Here is a 15,046-nt window from a genome sequence, read left to right as displayed (position 1 = left end):
TACGAGTAGGAATGGTCAGGATATCTCCACGTTCTATGCAGTCCATAAAACTTTATCCTGACTAATGTACTGCGAGCTACTGAATATGTGAAGACTAGCTTGATTAAGTATGTGTGCATACCACTTCTGGTGGTTTTGTTCATTTTTTGATGTTTGGTAGCCTGAAGTAGCTCTGAAAACATTTATAGTTAATTCTGTCACTCAGATCTCTAACCTTGTAAGCTTAGCAACTTGACCCTTCTTAATCTTTGACTGTCTGCATCACTGCAACTTAGTATTTCCATGGTATTAAAGCTGACTGTGATGAGTAGTCATGTCCTCACCTATTACTTCTTCCAAGAACAAGGCTCCAACTCTATCTGTGAGATTGTGTGGCCTGAACACTTCTGAGGCTTTTCTTTTCATAAGTTACTAAAGATGAATAATCAGTCCTTGGCAGTGCCAGCATGGCTTAACAATCGTCATCTTGTAAGTAAGGAAGCTTCACTTGTGGTCAAGGACACAATCTAAAATATGCGTGACAGAGCTGACTAAGCTTTAAGGTTGGATTATATCTGTCATGATGAAAGTGATTTTAGCAGCTTAGCAGAAGTGTGATGTGATGAACTTGTATGAGAGCTGACCATTTGCTCTTTGACCATGTTTGTAATTTCGTTGACTTCTTGGAAACAGGAAATTCTTTGATAAACTGGTAAACTCTTGATTGTGTGCAAGTCTTTTACTCTGTGACCTGCTAGGCTCTTGCTTTCCCTTGTATACTCTACCGAGTATTGCACTTGTCATTATCTGAAGGTGTACTTGTTCTGTCTGCTATTGAGATTTGTAACTGATGTCTATAGAGTCACCGGGTAAATATTTTAGCTGTATGGTTTTGTGTAAATATTTGCCTACAGAAGATTACTGAGACTTAAGTGCTCCTTTTGTTAAGCTTCAATGTAACTGATCTTATATCAATACAGGAAAAGACTACCTACCATTTAACTACCATTAAAGCAGAACCGGCAGAAGAGAACACTAATAAAGGAACTGAAAGCAGCCAATTTTCAGTGCTTTCAGTTAAAGCACTGAAACAAGATAAAACTGAGTTGGAAGTGGGAAGAAAGCGCAGTACTGATGAAGATAAGCCTACTGTGGAAGAGCCACCTCCAAAGAAAGGTACAGTTTCTTCCATCGTTGAACAGGGTGTCTTCCAAAACAATAAATTGCTTCCTATTCCGGATAGGAAGCAAAAGGCTGTGAAGCACGTTACCTTATGGTATAAGGAGAAAAGCCACTGTGTTAAACTGTAAATAGAAGTAACTGTTATGTAAATATCCCTTTTTCAGAAGGTCCTATGCTGTTCATTTTTGAATGCTTAAGAATAAAAGTTTTTTGCACTATTGTTTTCCTTTTTGCTGCTTTTTCCTCATCTGTTGATGCACTTGCAGATTTGGTAATAGTTTTAAAGCAGTTTCTTTAGGATTGTTTCAACTGCTGTTGCTGATCTTCTGAGTAGCATCAGCTGTTCAAGTGCTTTTTTTTGTTTGTTTGTTTTGTTTTTCCTGAAGCAACTATCAAAATTGTTGACGACCTGCTAATTGCTCGCTCATGGGCAATATTTGAGCAAAATGGTTTGGATAAGCTCTGATGCATTTAACTTCACTTCTGGGCACAGCTGAGCATCAGTGTTCCTAGAATTACGGAAGGCATATACAATGTAGAAGGGAAAATCTAAAACTTAGCTGTATTCCCTTCCTTTCTTGTATTCCTCTTGCAAAATATGTGCAAGGGAGAAAGTCAAGGCCTTCTTTGGATGAGATGCTGTTCTTGGATGATTTGTCCCTGCTGCCTTTATTTGGCATAAATATTGAATCCTAATGTGACCACTGAATGGCATCACATATAAGCATCTTACCAGAGACTGAGGGAGGGATGTGGACTCCTCCATACTCCAAATAGTAGTGGTTTGTTCTAATCATATGACCAAAGCTCTCATTTAAAAATTAATGACAGCAATGCTCCACATAGGAATTAAAATGGGTAGCTGATAGTCACAATGTCAGCATGAAGTTTTCTGTTAAGAAGTACTGAGTATTCAATCATGTTAAAATTTTCTTCTATTTGTGAGTATTAATAGCGTCCAATTTCAAAAAACACTTAATATATATTCTTTAGCTATGTTAAATATACACAGTAGAACAATGAGCACAGGTATGTTGTGCTGGTTCTTTTGTAGAATTAGTTATATAAGTAGCACGAGCAAAAGTGTTTTAGGAGATGCTAGGTTATCTCAGCTTAAAGTTCAGGGTATTTACACCATTCTCTGAGCTTTTATGTCTTGTTTCCTATGCTCTGTATTAATGCTTTTTCCCTACTTCCTGTGTAAGGAGCTTCTAGACTGAACATTACACATCTTCTCCCTAGTCTTATTTATCTTGCTTTAGTGCTTGCTTGTTGTTTTCAGCATAAAGTGTTTAGATTACTTATAAATCGTATTCCCCTCACTAGTGTTGCTGGAAGCAGCAATCAAAACCCAAAACCTGGTTTGGGGTGGAATATGCCACTGCTGTTTCTTCAGTATGACTTTTAAATCAGTTGAGGGCTGTATATAAAACTCCTTAGATGAGTTAAGAGGCTGTTTCCATGCAGTACATGTGAATCTGTATGTAATGCAGGCTGCACGTGGGCGCTATAAAATTCTGCATTTCTGTAGTTGTAGTAATAAAAGGACTGTACAAGAATCACCATGGAATATATTGTTGTGGTGACCCAATCCCTAGTAAGTCTTGACTTATATTTATTTTTCTAATACTTAAAGTATGCATATTATGGAATGGACATAACTGGATTCTAAAGCAATGATGAAATACAGCAGAAGTCGCTTTTGATAGAAAGAAAATGCATGTGATTTTAGCTAATTGCTCACCAGTTAAAGAAAAAAACAGCCCCAAGCTAATGGAATATTTATGGAAACTTGAATCTGCAAATTTGTACAACTTTATGACTGAACTTTATATGCAAAAGAGTAAGTGTGGACAGAAGTAGGAATCCTCATATTTTGTTTAGAGATCAACTGAATAAGAGAGACAGATATCAACACTTAAGTGATCAACTTGTCCAGGGTTTTATCTTTCTTTTGAAAGTAAGAGGACTGTGAGTTGGAATGAAATTTCTTAGAGAACTGTTTATCTACCATTTAGATGTAGATGGAGTGATTCCTGGCTGCCTTATAGGGATTGCTGAAGCACGGAAGATAGAAAGAATATAGCTGTGAATTATCTATCTCGTTCCCATGTTTCTTAAATCTAATTAGATTTTCTACTGGTGTGGAGTGGAAGGTTTGAGTAGTGCCATGGTAAAAGTGTTCTTCCAGACTGAAAACCTTTTGCTGTTAATTCTGTATAGAAATCTGAGGCACCTGATTACGTGTCCAGAGGACTTTAATTCCTTCACTAGTATCAAATACTATGTGATGTGAGGGTATGGCTTGCATATTTGTGACAGTTTTTCACTTAGAAGTTGCTACTTGGTGTTGTGAACTGCTATGTAATAATGATTTTAATCAATCTGAGCTACATTCCTGTTCCTTTTTTTTTGTTTGTTTGTTTGTTTTACAGTAGTTGTAAATGAGAGAAAGAAAAAGAACACTGTAGAGCAAAGGACAATTGAACACATGAAACAAAAGTGCTCCGCGTACCGAAAGGAAGTACTAGCACTGAGGGAAAGAACTGAAATCTTGGAACATCATTTAACTGTGCTTGAAGAACAATGCAGAAGAGAAAAAAATAAAAAAGAAGATTTCAGTAAGCAGGTAACAAGCCTGCGTATTCAGCTTTCTTTTTCTGAAGAAACAGCTGATGCCCTCCGTGAACAAATTCTGCAGGGTCAAGCTGACTATCGGGAAATTGCTTCTGAACTGGATGAACAGAAATCTAGAAATATGACACTTGAAAACAAAAATGCCCAACTAACTAACAACATAGAAGTTGCCAAAGAATATATAATTGATAAAGTGTCACAAGTAAAAGAAATGCGGACCAAATTAGATGAATTATACAAATGTCACGTAGAGTTTCACGCCATCGGTACTGACTTTGTCAGTGTAAAGGATTCCTCAGACTCTGAAAAAGATGAGCCAGGGACATCTCAAATTAGTTCTGCATGCATTCAGTCACAGACTTCTTCCATCTCAGATCTTGTGCAGGACCTCTCCTTTAACTATAGTCTTGAAAGGATTTGGGAAGTATGCAGAAGTATTGTTGATGTTTCCTCACAAAAAAGTCAGCACATCAAAGCACTGCTTCAAGACAATGAAAATCTAAAGGCGGGAATGAATAATGCTGAAAATCATAATCGTCAACATGTAATGAAGCTATGTGAGATTACAACTCACACTAGTCAGGAAGATGATCTTGTGAATCAGTTACATGAGCAAATAGAAAAGAAAACTCTGGAGTTTGAAGAAAAGACTGCAGAAGATCAGAGAGTGATTGCACAATTTCAGGAGGAAGTTGCCAACTGTGAGGTAAAAATAAGAGAGCTTGAATATCGCCTGGAGGCTTCCAAGACAATGGAGGACAATGTGTCAAAACTCAATAAATTACTTAAAGAAAAAGAATCTATTATTGTTAATCTGGAGACAGTTACAGCAACTCTGCAGGAGAAGTCTGCAAATGCAGACAAAAAGTTTGAAGAGTTAAGTAGCAAAAAAGCAAATCTGATTCAAGAAGTTCTGCAGCTTAAAAACAGCTTGGAGCAGATGAAACACTCTCTTCGGGAAAAGGAAAAGAGTGAAATGGAGAAAGTGCAACGTATAGAATCGTAAGTAACCACTGAGTTAACTTAGAGCCCTTTGAGAATGAACTAGAGTTAAAAATAGTTAATGGGAACATCCCTTCGACTTAATGCATCTGCATGCTTATCAATGGCCAAACTACTACTTTAGGATGCTTTGGTATGCTACTTGAGTTCCAAGGGAAAACAGGAGTGTGCAAGGAAATAAAGAATAATATGGGGATTTCTGGTGGTTTTGTTGTCCATCCCTCAGAATAGCATCTGAATAATTTATTGCTTCAGCATCTGATTATGAGAAGCAAGCTGAAATTCAAAAGTAATTGTTTAAATCTTGTCACTGGTCTAGATAGATTTAAGAGTCTATTTACAAATAGAAACCAACAGGCAGGGCATGGATTAAGCTGTAATTCCTGTTTCCATGAGATGTGTAACAGTAATGTTCTTTGTCTCTTTATTTTTATCATAAGGCTAGAAAATATTCTTTCTGAGAGTTCTGCCCTTGTACTGAATTTGAAAAAAGATTTGCAGAGGAAAGAAGAAGAGTATGCAGATCTAAAAGACAAATAGTCTGATGCCGAGAAACAAATTCAGCAAGTACAAAGCGAGGTTTGTAGTCAACTGAGCTATTTTTTTCTGTAAGATTATGCTTGGCTTTCTGCTGTTAAAACTTCTCAAACTTTAACTACGAAGCTGGAAATTTCACACTAGTGTGGCTAGCAGCAAATCTTAGGTAAAGTTGCCATTGAAGCTCTAGAGGGGACCAGAAGTTAAAACATGGTTTCGCATAGATAGTGAACAGAGGAAAGTAAAGTTGGTTGGTAGTCTGGAATAAGGTTTGTGAAGAGAATAGCTAATCTGCCTCTGGAGGGGACTTGTTATTATCTCTAAGTTACTGGTGACTTGCCATTGGTATCCGTGGTAACTCCAAAGCCTAAAACCTAAGTCTTGTGAAAAAACGCTGATAACTGGGAAGAAGAATGCTATTTACTTGAAGAGAAATAGACTAATTTCCAGAGGCTCTTTAATATAAGCATGTATATTTTTTTTCTTCAGTTTCAGCTTCAGTGATGTTAATAGTTAAAATTTAATTATTAAACAAAAAGATATTTTAAAACCCATTTTGCAGGATCTTAGTCTGAAAGTTTATTGGGTGTGCTTGGGGTGGAAAATTGAAGCTTAAAAATGAATTCATGTCTTCCTTGGTAACCTTGCACTTGCTGTCGTTTTCCTACTCAGCACTTGTTTGTGAATTCCTCTTTATTTAACAAAGAAGTATTTGGCCAGGTTGGATTACAGAAGTCTTTTAATGAACCGTGAGCTGTGCTTACATTACAGGTGTCCACGATGCGTTCTGTGGAGGAATCCCTCAGGAACAGGATGGATGAACTTGAAAGGATTAATAACCAGTTTAAGGATGAGCTGGATTATAAAGACTATACTATCCAACAACTTAAACAGGTATTTTTCTTGCTCTTAATTTTTATTAAATGAATGATGCAGGTTTTCCAAGCAACAGGAAAAAGGTCAAAAAAAAAAAAAAAAAAAAAAAATTGGAGCAAAATGAAAGTGGCCAACTGAAATTAGCGGTAGACCATGAAAGATATTCAAATAATTAGTCACTACAGAGCACTGGCATATTGCTTTAAATACAATAATCTGCATAGTAAATACATATGTAATACATGCATGTAACCTGATCTTGTTGAGTGACATCACGATATGTTAATTGAAATGTCTTACCATAAACTCTTTTTATCAGCTTGAGTCCTTATTTATGCTATATGAAAAACTTATTAATTCTAGGCTGTCTTAAAGATTCTGCTTGTTTCTACTGTGTATGCTTTTCTTTCAACCTGAAATATAGGAGCTGGAGGAAAGGGACCATAATCTTCAAAACTGGCGTGAGGAGAGAGATCAGTTAGTAGAAGCTTTGGAAGAACAGCTCAAAACTTTGGCTTCTATTGCCATACAAAAAGAGACAGAAATAGCAGAACTGAGACAATCTGCCTTAAAGGATTCAAGCAAGGTCAGCTCTCCTTTCCTCCTACCTGATTAGCTACCCATAAATTCTGTAAGACTCCTGTACCTGCTCTTTGTATTCTGGGAGTGGTTCTGTTCTTGAACACTGTCATATTGACATCATGTGCAACTAACCAAAAAAAGCACCAGCTTTTATTTTTGTTCTTCAGAAACAGAATTTCTGTTAATTACTAAAATTTCAATTTTTTCAGTAGTTCAGATAAGCAGATGTCAGTTTGATGCTTATGATCCTACAGTCAGACTGGACATCTGTAGCTTTTTCAGATAATTCACAGCATTTCCGGATCCCAAGCTAGGCTCAATACTCAGACGGTAGTTCTGTCTCAGGTTTCTTACTTTCTTTGCTTTCTCAGAGGTAGTATCTACAATGGCATGAAAAGACAGAAGGGGACGTGGAGAGAGATTAAGGAAAGCATCAAAAAGCAGAGGGGGGATGATCTCTGGAAGTTGCATTTCTTATTTCAACATCCAGCTTTTAATCAGGATAGCCAATCTAAGCCGTAGCATAGAATTTCAGAAGCTAAACAGAAGACTAAATGAGTTGTGCTCTTTTGAGAATGTTTGGATTCACTTTCTCTGAGAAGAAAGATGTTCTCATAGCAAAACTTCCCCTACAACTGCCGACTTTCTCACAGTACCGAGGATTTGGGAACAAATAAAAGCTCGGGTTATTATATCTTAAGGGAGATGAAGGCTGAAGCACATAAGTAAAATAGAAGAATCAAAATATATTGTATTACAACTTCCCAGGCAATTCTGTGACTACTGCACTTGTAACAGTGACCGTACAAATCCATGAAATGTTACTGTTCTTGAATAGTTAAGTGTTCTAGCCTGCAATTCTAAAACTGATGCTACTAAGTAATTGCAATACTGCTTGTGTGTGTTAATTCCTTTTGCCAATCCCACAACTCAGCAGTTTTTACTGTTTATTAGGATAATGCAACTGTGATAGAAGAGTTAAGAAAAGATCTGGCTGACAAAGATGACTTTATAAAGGAATTAAAACAACGCATTAACCACAGTAGCCCTCAGTGTTTGACAGAAATACCTTTACTTGAAGAAAGACAAAGTAGAAGGAATGACTCTGTAAATGAAAAGGTATGATTATATTTATAGAAAGTCAGTACTTAACATCTTGTTAACCCCTTTTTGTTCTTCTGTTTTCCTAGGAGATACTGGAGCTAGAATCATTTTTCTTAGCACACAGTCCTTTAACTACATATTCAGTGATGAGTACTTGTTGGTTCTTTTTGTCTTCCACTCAAACATGAGCTCTCATCTTCTCAAAAATATTTTATTTACTAGAACACCATCTCTCTGTGTACATTATGGAACTTTTCCATGCAGTTTTCCATGTATTCGTATGTGGATGCTGAAGATTAGGCAGAGGTTTAGCCTTTGGTGTTCTAACATAGCAGCTGTGAGCGTGCAGAGTATGGGGGGAATGGATGACAAAACGACCAGCGTTACAGATTTTGTCCCTAAATAATGTCTCGCTTTCTCTCTTTTGGAGGCAGAATACTGCCTGAGACTGTTAGTGAGACCCAGTAGGGTGTATCTGAAGATCACACAATGAATAGATGTTACTACCTTCCCACACTTGTGCTGTGTTTCAGCTTACGTGTTCATGTGGCGTCTGAGCTTGAGGTTTTACACTGTAACTTTAGAAAACTCGAGATATTTTGGAGGTCTAATGCATAGCCTAATCTTTACTCCTTTTAAATATTTACAGCCTAGGAAACAACAAAGCAAAACTAAAACTGGAGAAAGTATTCCATTAAGATGCAAAGCTGAAGACAATTATTTGTCACATCGATGTACTAGGAGCCTCACTTCATTAAATGAATCTGAGGTTAGTATGAAACTTCAGATCTGAAAATGTTGTGATTGTATTGCTTTTGATAAGGAATGAGTAGGAAAAGATCTCATGTTCTCTAAACAATTCCCAAGTTTTAATTTATTTATCCCTTTCAAGGTGATCAGATCACCTGTTTTTATAGCCTTTGATAGGAATAAAAGCTGTTGAAACAATTGTGTGATGAATTTTTGTCAGGTGCTGTTGAAAACTCTCCTCATGTTAATGCTTATGAAGTGGCTCATGATTAGATAAGTTACTTGGAAAAAATTCATGGAGCCACTGAAACGGGCACAGCAAAATGAACTTATTTTCTTCCTCTGCAGGATTTCTGGACATTGTTTTGTTAGCAGATGATGTTAATCATTCCTATATAAGTTTTTAATTGCTAACTTTCATAAAATAGCAGTTACATATATTTTAAAAACAAAGTATTTATTAACCAACTTAATTCTTGGAAATACAGTGGGTGGTGATACTCCATTCAGATTCTTAGCAGAGCCTGATAAAGTGGCTCTGACTACTTTTTGTCTTTCTACAATCTTTGGTAACTTTTGGAGAGGAAGAAGACTCCCCTCAGGGGGTCGGAACAGTGTAAGTAGTAAAAGCTGCTAGTCTGTGTTTGGGACACTGGAGTTTGCTAGTTACTAGCAGCAGTAGAAGCAGCCATCTACCATTTTCTGATGCCCCCAGCAGCCTGTCTTCCATGTGTTCAACCAGCATCTGAACTCATTTTTGATATGCTAGCTGAATTCCTGCCATAGAGAGGGAGGAGTCCAGGTGATCTCAGTTCTGACTTTGTTGTTCCTGTTGAGAAAAACAGGATTGGGTGGATTGTGGACAGTAAGTGCTGCTGGGGAAATGCATACTGACATTTCCCTGTCACTTAGCTGTGCATTTGCTGCCATTTGACCATGAGCAGGTACATGATAGCCTTCAGCTTAAGTACGGTGTCATTGCTTGAATGTCTGTATTCTCTCCAGGGAAAAGATAGCAATGGAGTTCTTTAATGACTTGTACTGGGCTTGCACCTTGCCAGCTGGACCTTACTTATGTAAATAACATCTCTAGTGTAGAAGAGGAAGGGCAAATTCCCTAAGATTAAGCTGGAAGTTAATTGAACACTTGAATCAAATGCTCCTGTTCCTGCCCAGTTCTGACGCAGCAGAGTTGAGATGAAGAAAATCGTGTCAGTTCTACCACCATTCTCTATTAAAAAAAAGTGTAGTTGTCTGTGCCCTTGAGAAAAAATGACTTGTAAAGTATCAGGCTCAGTTTAACATGGAGAACTTTTTTGTGATCATAGATTGGAAATAATTTTAAATGTAACAAGTTCTAGGAAAGAAGGGTAAAACTCTGCTGTAACTGAAATAGACTCCTTCTGTTACAAGTGTTCTTACAGCAGGAAAATCGAATGCTTACATATCCTTTTCCAGATGCTTTATAGCTTTTTAATCTCATGGCTACCTTAACACTTGCACTTAAAATTCTTCTGTGCTATCAGGAGCATTTGGAAACTGTCCTCGACTCTTCTGGAGTGTCCACAGAAAATGGCAAAACTAGTCAGTTCCCAAAACCAGAGCTGGAAATCCCACTGACACCTCTGCAACCTGATAAGACGGAGATAAAGCAGCACGGCAGCATGATACCTTTAGGAGTGAAAATGCGTAAGGCAAAAAAGAAAAGAAGTGATGACATGGATGAGGTATGACCTAGACCCAACAGAAAACAAAATATCTGATGCCTTTTTACCAATCTCATTTAAGCATTAAAAAAATGCTATTTCTACCTCAGTAAAGTAGTTGAAGAATTTAATCAATGAACTGCTTTAATGAACAAAACTAATAGCCAAGCTCAGTGATAATGGTTTAAGAGAAGGGAATTTCTCTTAACTCCATTATGTATTTTCTTTGAAACCTGTAGACATAAATCAGCATTTTAGACATCATGAGATGTCTAATACTGATATCTTAATGTCCTGTTTTTATAATTGAATGCTTATTTATTATTTGATTTACAGTGGAATAGTTACCACTAGCAAATACTTCCCTACTATTAGCAAAAGTGTTTAAAGTGTTCACTTTTGTGACATCAATTGTTCTTTCCAAAAGAATCATGGCTGAAACTTGTCTTATTTTCCCAGGATTTTGTGAAAAGTGAGAACACGAAAAATACAAAATCTGTCATGGCTTTTAATTCACCCTCTGCAAGTGACGAGAAAATGGTTGGTTTTTGTTCTAGTTTTGAAGCTAGCTTGAGACTTCCTGTAATTGTGTGGTCACACGAAAGAAGCAGTGTCTTATCCTTATGTGTATACCTGAATGGGAATCTTACATGCTTATGAGCTCTTCCTATTAAATTCCATAAGCTAACCAAAGGGCAAGTCAGTCTGTCCCCAGAGCGTGTAATGGCTGTACTGTGTAATGATTTGGAGGGAAGGATATTGCACACTGAATAGTTGGGAAGAGAAGCTTTAGTGTATTATCGTGTGCTTTTGTAAGTGAAGCCCTTGTATTAAACTAAGGTTCATATCATTAATATGCATGGCAGTTATTAAAAACAGACGTTCACATGTGATAGCAGTATCCTTGGCATGGTCAGAGTATGAGTAGTAGATTTTTCCCATCTGTTGTCTTCTGTTTTGTATGTTTGTTTATTTTATGTAATTAGAACAGCTTATGTAAGAAACAACTCCACAGCTTGGGAGCTACTTTTAAAGAAACTACTGCCTTATTAAGAAACTTTAAGAAACGTATGCCTTGAAATAGCTGAGATTTTGACAACTCCCTAAAGGGTATAAAATTGTCTACATTACTTGCCGTTGTGGTATCATCAGCATAATGAACAGAGGTGTCAGTAGTAAAGCTCAAAATGTCAACTTAAAATAACGTTGAACTAAAATGAAGTTTAAACAATGCTCTTGTTTCACATGTTCACATCTCTGTTGAACAGAAATCCGGAAAAGACTACTTCCTGAGAAAGCGAGTACATGCTTCAAGACTGACTAAAAAGAAGGATGAAACACTGCAAAAAGTTGGAGATTTTATTCAAAGCTCTCCTTCTATTATACACTCTAAAGGTTGGTGTAGAATAAGTTTTATTCCATGTTTTCTAGACATTGTAGAATGGCTTGTTTCTGCTGTAGGCTATTAATGTATGTGTTCTTAGACTTGTCTGCCATGTTAAGTTGTCCTTTGATTTATGAAGTAAATGCATTTATTCGTCTCTTCAGAGATTCATTATTACATTTCTGAAAACCTACAAGTATACAGAGAAAGTTGGTTCTGTCTTGTGCTTCTGTCAGCACGAAAGTTAGGCCTGTTGTTTAACTCCTGCTGAAGTTTCTGACTTCCAGCGACTTCTGAGACATGATTGTCTTTCATACTCCATTTTAATGCGTGCTTTAAGCTGCCGTACCTGAACCTATAAACAGTTTCAGCTATAGAAGCAATAAAGAGCCTCGATGAATAAATACAATTTCTGAGTATTTTCACTTAAATTTTATGTGTCATTTATAAACCAAGTTTGTTACGAAGCTTTTTTTGCATTCAGTGATTTAAAGACTCACAAAACCAGTAAGTTTTATGTATCAAAACAAATTTCTTCTAGCCAAGAAGCTGATGTCAGCAGTAAGTTCTCCTAAATCAAACGAACCTGAAAGTCTCGAAGAAGGAGAGACCAAGCCAAAACGATCCAAAAGGAAGCTGTATTCCACTGTCATTTCTGGCCCTCTAGATATACCTGCTTCTTCGGTAAGCGATTATACTGTAGTCTTGGCTTAAAATAAACTACTAAGGAGTCCAAAGAGACTGGAGGTTTCATCTGTTTGCAGGAGGAGGTTGAAAGTACTGAGGTACCAAGTCATTCTTGTTGGTCTTCCTGCTGTTCTGTTTTAGTTTGTCCTCAAAGATCTCTGTGTTTGGCTGGCTTACAGTTTACTAAGTAGGTGATGTAGCAATCACGGAGATGTCTTCTAATTTGGAATCATAGATAATTTCAGTGTGTCGGAGTGGGATTATTCTACTACACGCTTTTCTAGAGCACAACTTAGACAGCTTTTTAGGTATGCTTAAACTATGATCTCCTGTCTAAGCCAACTTGCAAAGGATCTGATGTGCCAGTTTCATGACTCTGTCGGCAGCTATTGTGCTAAGAACATTCTTGCTCTCTTGGAACTGCATCTTTTAATTATATTAGAGTCCTTTTTCTGTTCAGCATAGTGATCATTTGCCCATACTGTAATATCCCTCTGAATTTTTTGATGATTTGACGAATGATAGGGGCAGAAACCAAAATGTTATATTTTTTTTGTTAGAGGATGAAGAAGATGAGACAATTTCTTCTCTCACTGTAGTTCTGAGAACATGGAACTGAACCGAGAACTGAAATTCTGGGCAAGTCATAGCTACAGGGATTGAGGCTAAAAATGTTTTCTGAACGCTTCATGTTTCACAAAACAAGTATTATAATACTCTTTTGAAAACAAGTATTTCAAAATGAAAGCTGCCTTCAGGCTTTCCTCAGATGTGTGTGCTTTTTTAAGATAAACAGGATTTTGTACATTCTCCATATTTGTTCCTTGTGATTAAGCTGCATTAAAATGATCTCGGTATCCCATAGTTTTCTGAATAAAATATAATAAGCAAATGCCATTCTGAAATCCATTTAGGGGAAGAAATATGTTTGCATGGGTCAAGAAGAGCTTGTCAGTCTTGTGTGAAAAGATGAGTAACTTTTGAAATGTTTTCTTCAGGAATCTGAGGAACAAAAGAAGGAAAGTGATCATCTGATCATCAAGCGACGGCTGAGATCCAGAACAGCTAAAAAACCTTGAAGAAGCGTGTTTGTTCCCCTTTCTCAGGACATACTTTTATCGTATTATTAAAACTGGTTGTTAATAAACAGTAACAGTTACTCCGTTGTGTTCTTAAATTTGTATATAGGTGTACCGTGTCTCTCTGACAGTTTCAAACTGACTCCATTGAGGCTGAAATAAATACAAGCTTTCTTAAACTGGGTTTGGATTTTATTGTGGTTAAGGGTTTATTTATTTTTGTCTTGCCTCCCCTGTATAGGAACAGTATCTCTAGGACTGATTGCTATTTACCCATTGTGCAGTAATAACTGTACTTGTTCAGGATGGCCTGGCTTGCTTTTTTCACGTGACTGGTGTACTTAGCAGAACTCTGGCAGAGAGAAGAGCATGAATACACATTAATATTTATGTATACTTAATTTTTGGGCCTTTTTAAAGAATTTTCTTTGGAGAGAAGATGGTGCCAATTCCTCAGTGTGGAAGAAAGGTGCTTTCGCTCACTTGTGCAAATTCAGCTTTAAATTAATAAACTTAGAAAAATAAACCCAATACATTTGGGGGGGAATTCTAATATCCCAAATACTGTTCTCCCCCTCAGTGAGCTTCGAACCTTTAGATGCTGTTGGATGAATTAGCTGAAAGGTTCTCAGCTGGCAGTATGTCCTTGTGTTGTCTCCAAGTCCAATAGTTCCTATAGATTCAATTGCTCAGGAGGTAAAAACATGGATGAAAGCCGACTTGGGTGAATATTTGAGAGTTTGATGGGAGTGAATTGCCTTAAAAGCAGCTGGTGATAGAACAATATACTGATTGTATTTAAAAAAACCCACAATCGTACTATTTGTTGCTGTGCCGATAAGCTTTCTCCTTGCTTGTAGGCTTGTGAGATCCAGGTTTGCAGAAAACAATCTGTGAAAAATCATGGGAATCATGTGGTTTTATGCTCAGCAATCTCATTAAAAACTTGAACTGACTTTTAGAAGCTTTTCTCCATGGTGTTAGCTGGACAAATCTGCATGTGGATGTCAACATGGAGGCTTTTATTGACCTGGAGTAGAAAACAGCATTCGTACCTACCAGGTGAGATGGGCAGCTACTGCACAGGTACACAGAAGAAACTGATGGAAGCATAAGTACTTGAAATCACCCTCCCTCCTATTTATTGACCTATGTATGTGAATGCCGTGCATGAATGCCTCATAGCCAGATGTCAAAATGGAACAATGCTGCCTGAAGTGGTTGGTGACAATATGGAAGACGGTTCTGATTAGCTGCAGTTTGAAAATTGCTTGCAAATATTTCATATCCAGAAGACTGCAATTTATCAGCCATGCGATATTGGAGGCAAAGTCATTGCAGGGGATGGGAGTGATCTACTTGTTCCAGAAGCTGTTAATATAGCTCTCATTGCTACTGGGTACATCATGATATACACTTAATTACACTACTTTTCAAATGGTATTTTTATTATGAGAACAGCCTCATTGCTGCCTGCTGCTGCATGGGAAAAGTAGTTGCACACTTGGTATAATTATATGTGGTTCTCTGCTGCAAAACTG

The 15,046-nt window shown here is 37.2% G+C and overlaps 1 protein-coding gene across 4 annotated transcripts; it reads left to right on the top strand.

Annotated features, from left to right (window-relative positions):
- Nucleotides 1-5,251: 5,251 nt before the first annotated feature.
- On the top strand, nt 5,252-13,684 carry LOC146753030 (kinesin-like protein KIF20B). 4 transcript variants are annotated; one of them, XM_085531175.1, is made up of 9 exons: nt 5,252-5,379; nt 6,109-6,231; nt 6,638-6,799; nt 7,750-7,914; nt 8,549-8,668; nt 10,815-10,895; nt 11,624-11,750; nt 12,281-12,423; nt 13,425-13,684. In XM_085531175.1, exons 2-9 carry the CDS (start codon nt 6,118-6,120, stop codon nt 13,503-13,505), a joined length of 993 nt encoding a protein of 330 aa, XP_085387301.1. In that variant the 5' UTR covers nt 5,252-5,379; nt 6,109-6,117; the 3' UTR covers nt 13,506-13,684. The 4 variants fall into 4 exon arrangements, with proteins under 4 accessions (XP_085387301.1, XP_085387304.1, XP_085387302.1 ...); XM_085531178.1 differs by lacking the exon at nt 7,750-7,914; XM_085531176.1 differs by lacking the exon at nt 10,815-10,895.
- The last annotated feature ends 1,362 nt before the right edge of the window (nt 13,685-15,046 follow it).

Source organism: Coturnix japonica, unplaced genomic scaffold, assembly GCF_054131305.1.
Source record: "Coturnix japonica strain WE unplaced genomic scaffold, WE-NBRP24 Scf040, whole genome shotgun sequence".
In the NCBI taxonomy this organism is placed as follows: Eukaryota; Metazoa; Chordata; class Aves; order Galliformes; family Phasianidae; genus Coturnix; species Coturnix japonica.
The sequence above is the reverse complement of the archived record's forward strand: the minus strand, read 5'-3'. Positions and strand labels throughout refer to the sequence as shown.

Coding starts and splice junctions, on each gene's coding strand:
- LOC146753030 (XM_085531175.1), top strand. CDS start 6,118: ATGCGTTCTGTGGAGGAATCCCTCAGGAACAGGATGGATGAACTTGAA. Junction 7,915..8,548: donor ATGACTCTGTAAATGAAAAG/GTATGATTATAT, acceptor AAATATTTACAG/CCTAGGAAACAACAAAGCAA. Junction 10,896..11,623: donor CTGCAAGTGACGAGAAAATG/GTTGGTTTTTGT, acceptor TCTGTTGAACAG/AAATCCGGAAAAGACTACTT.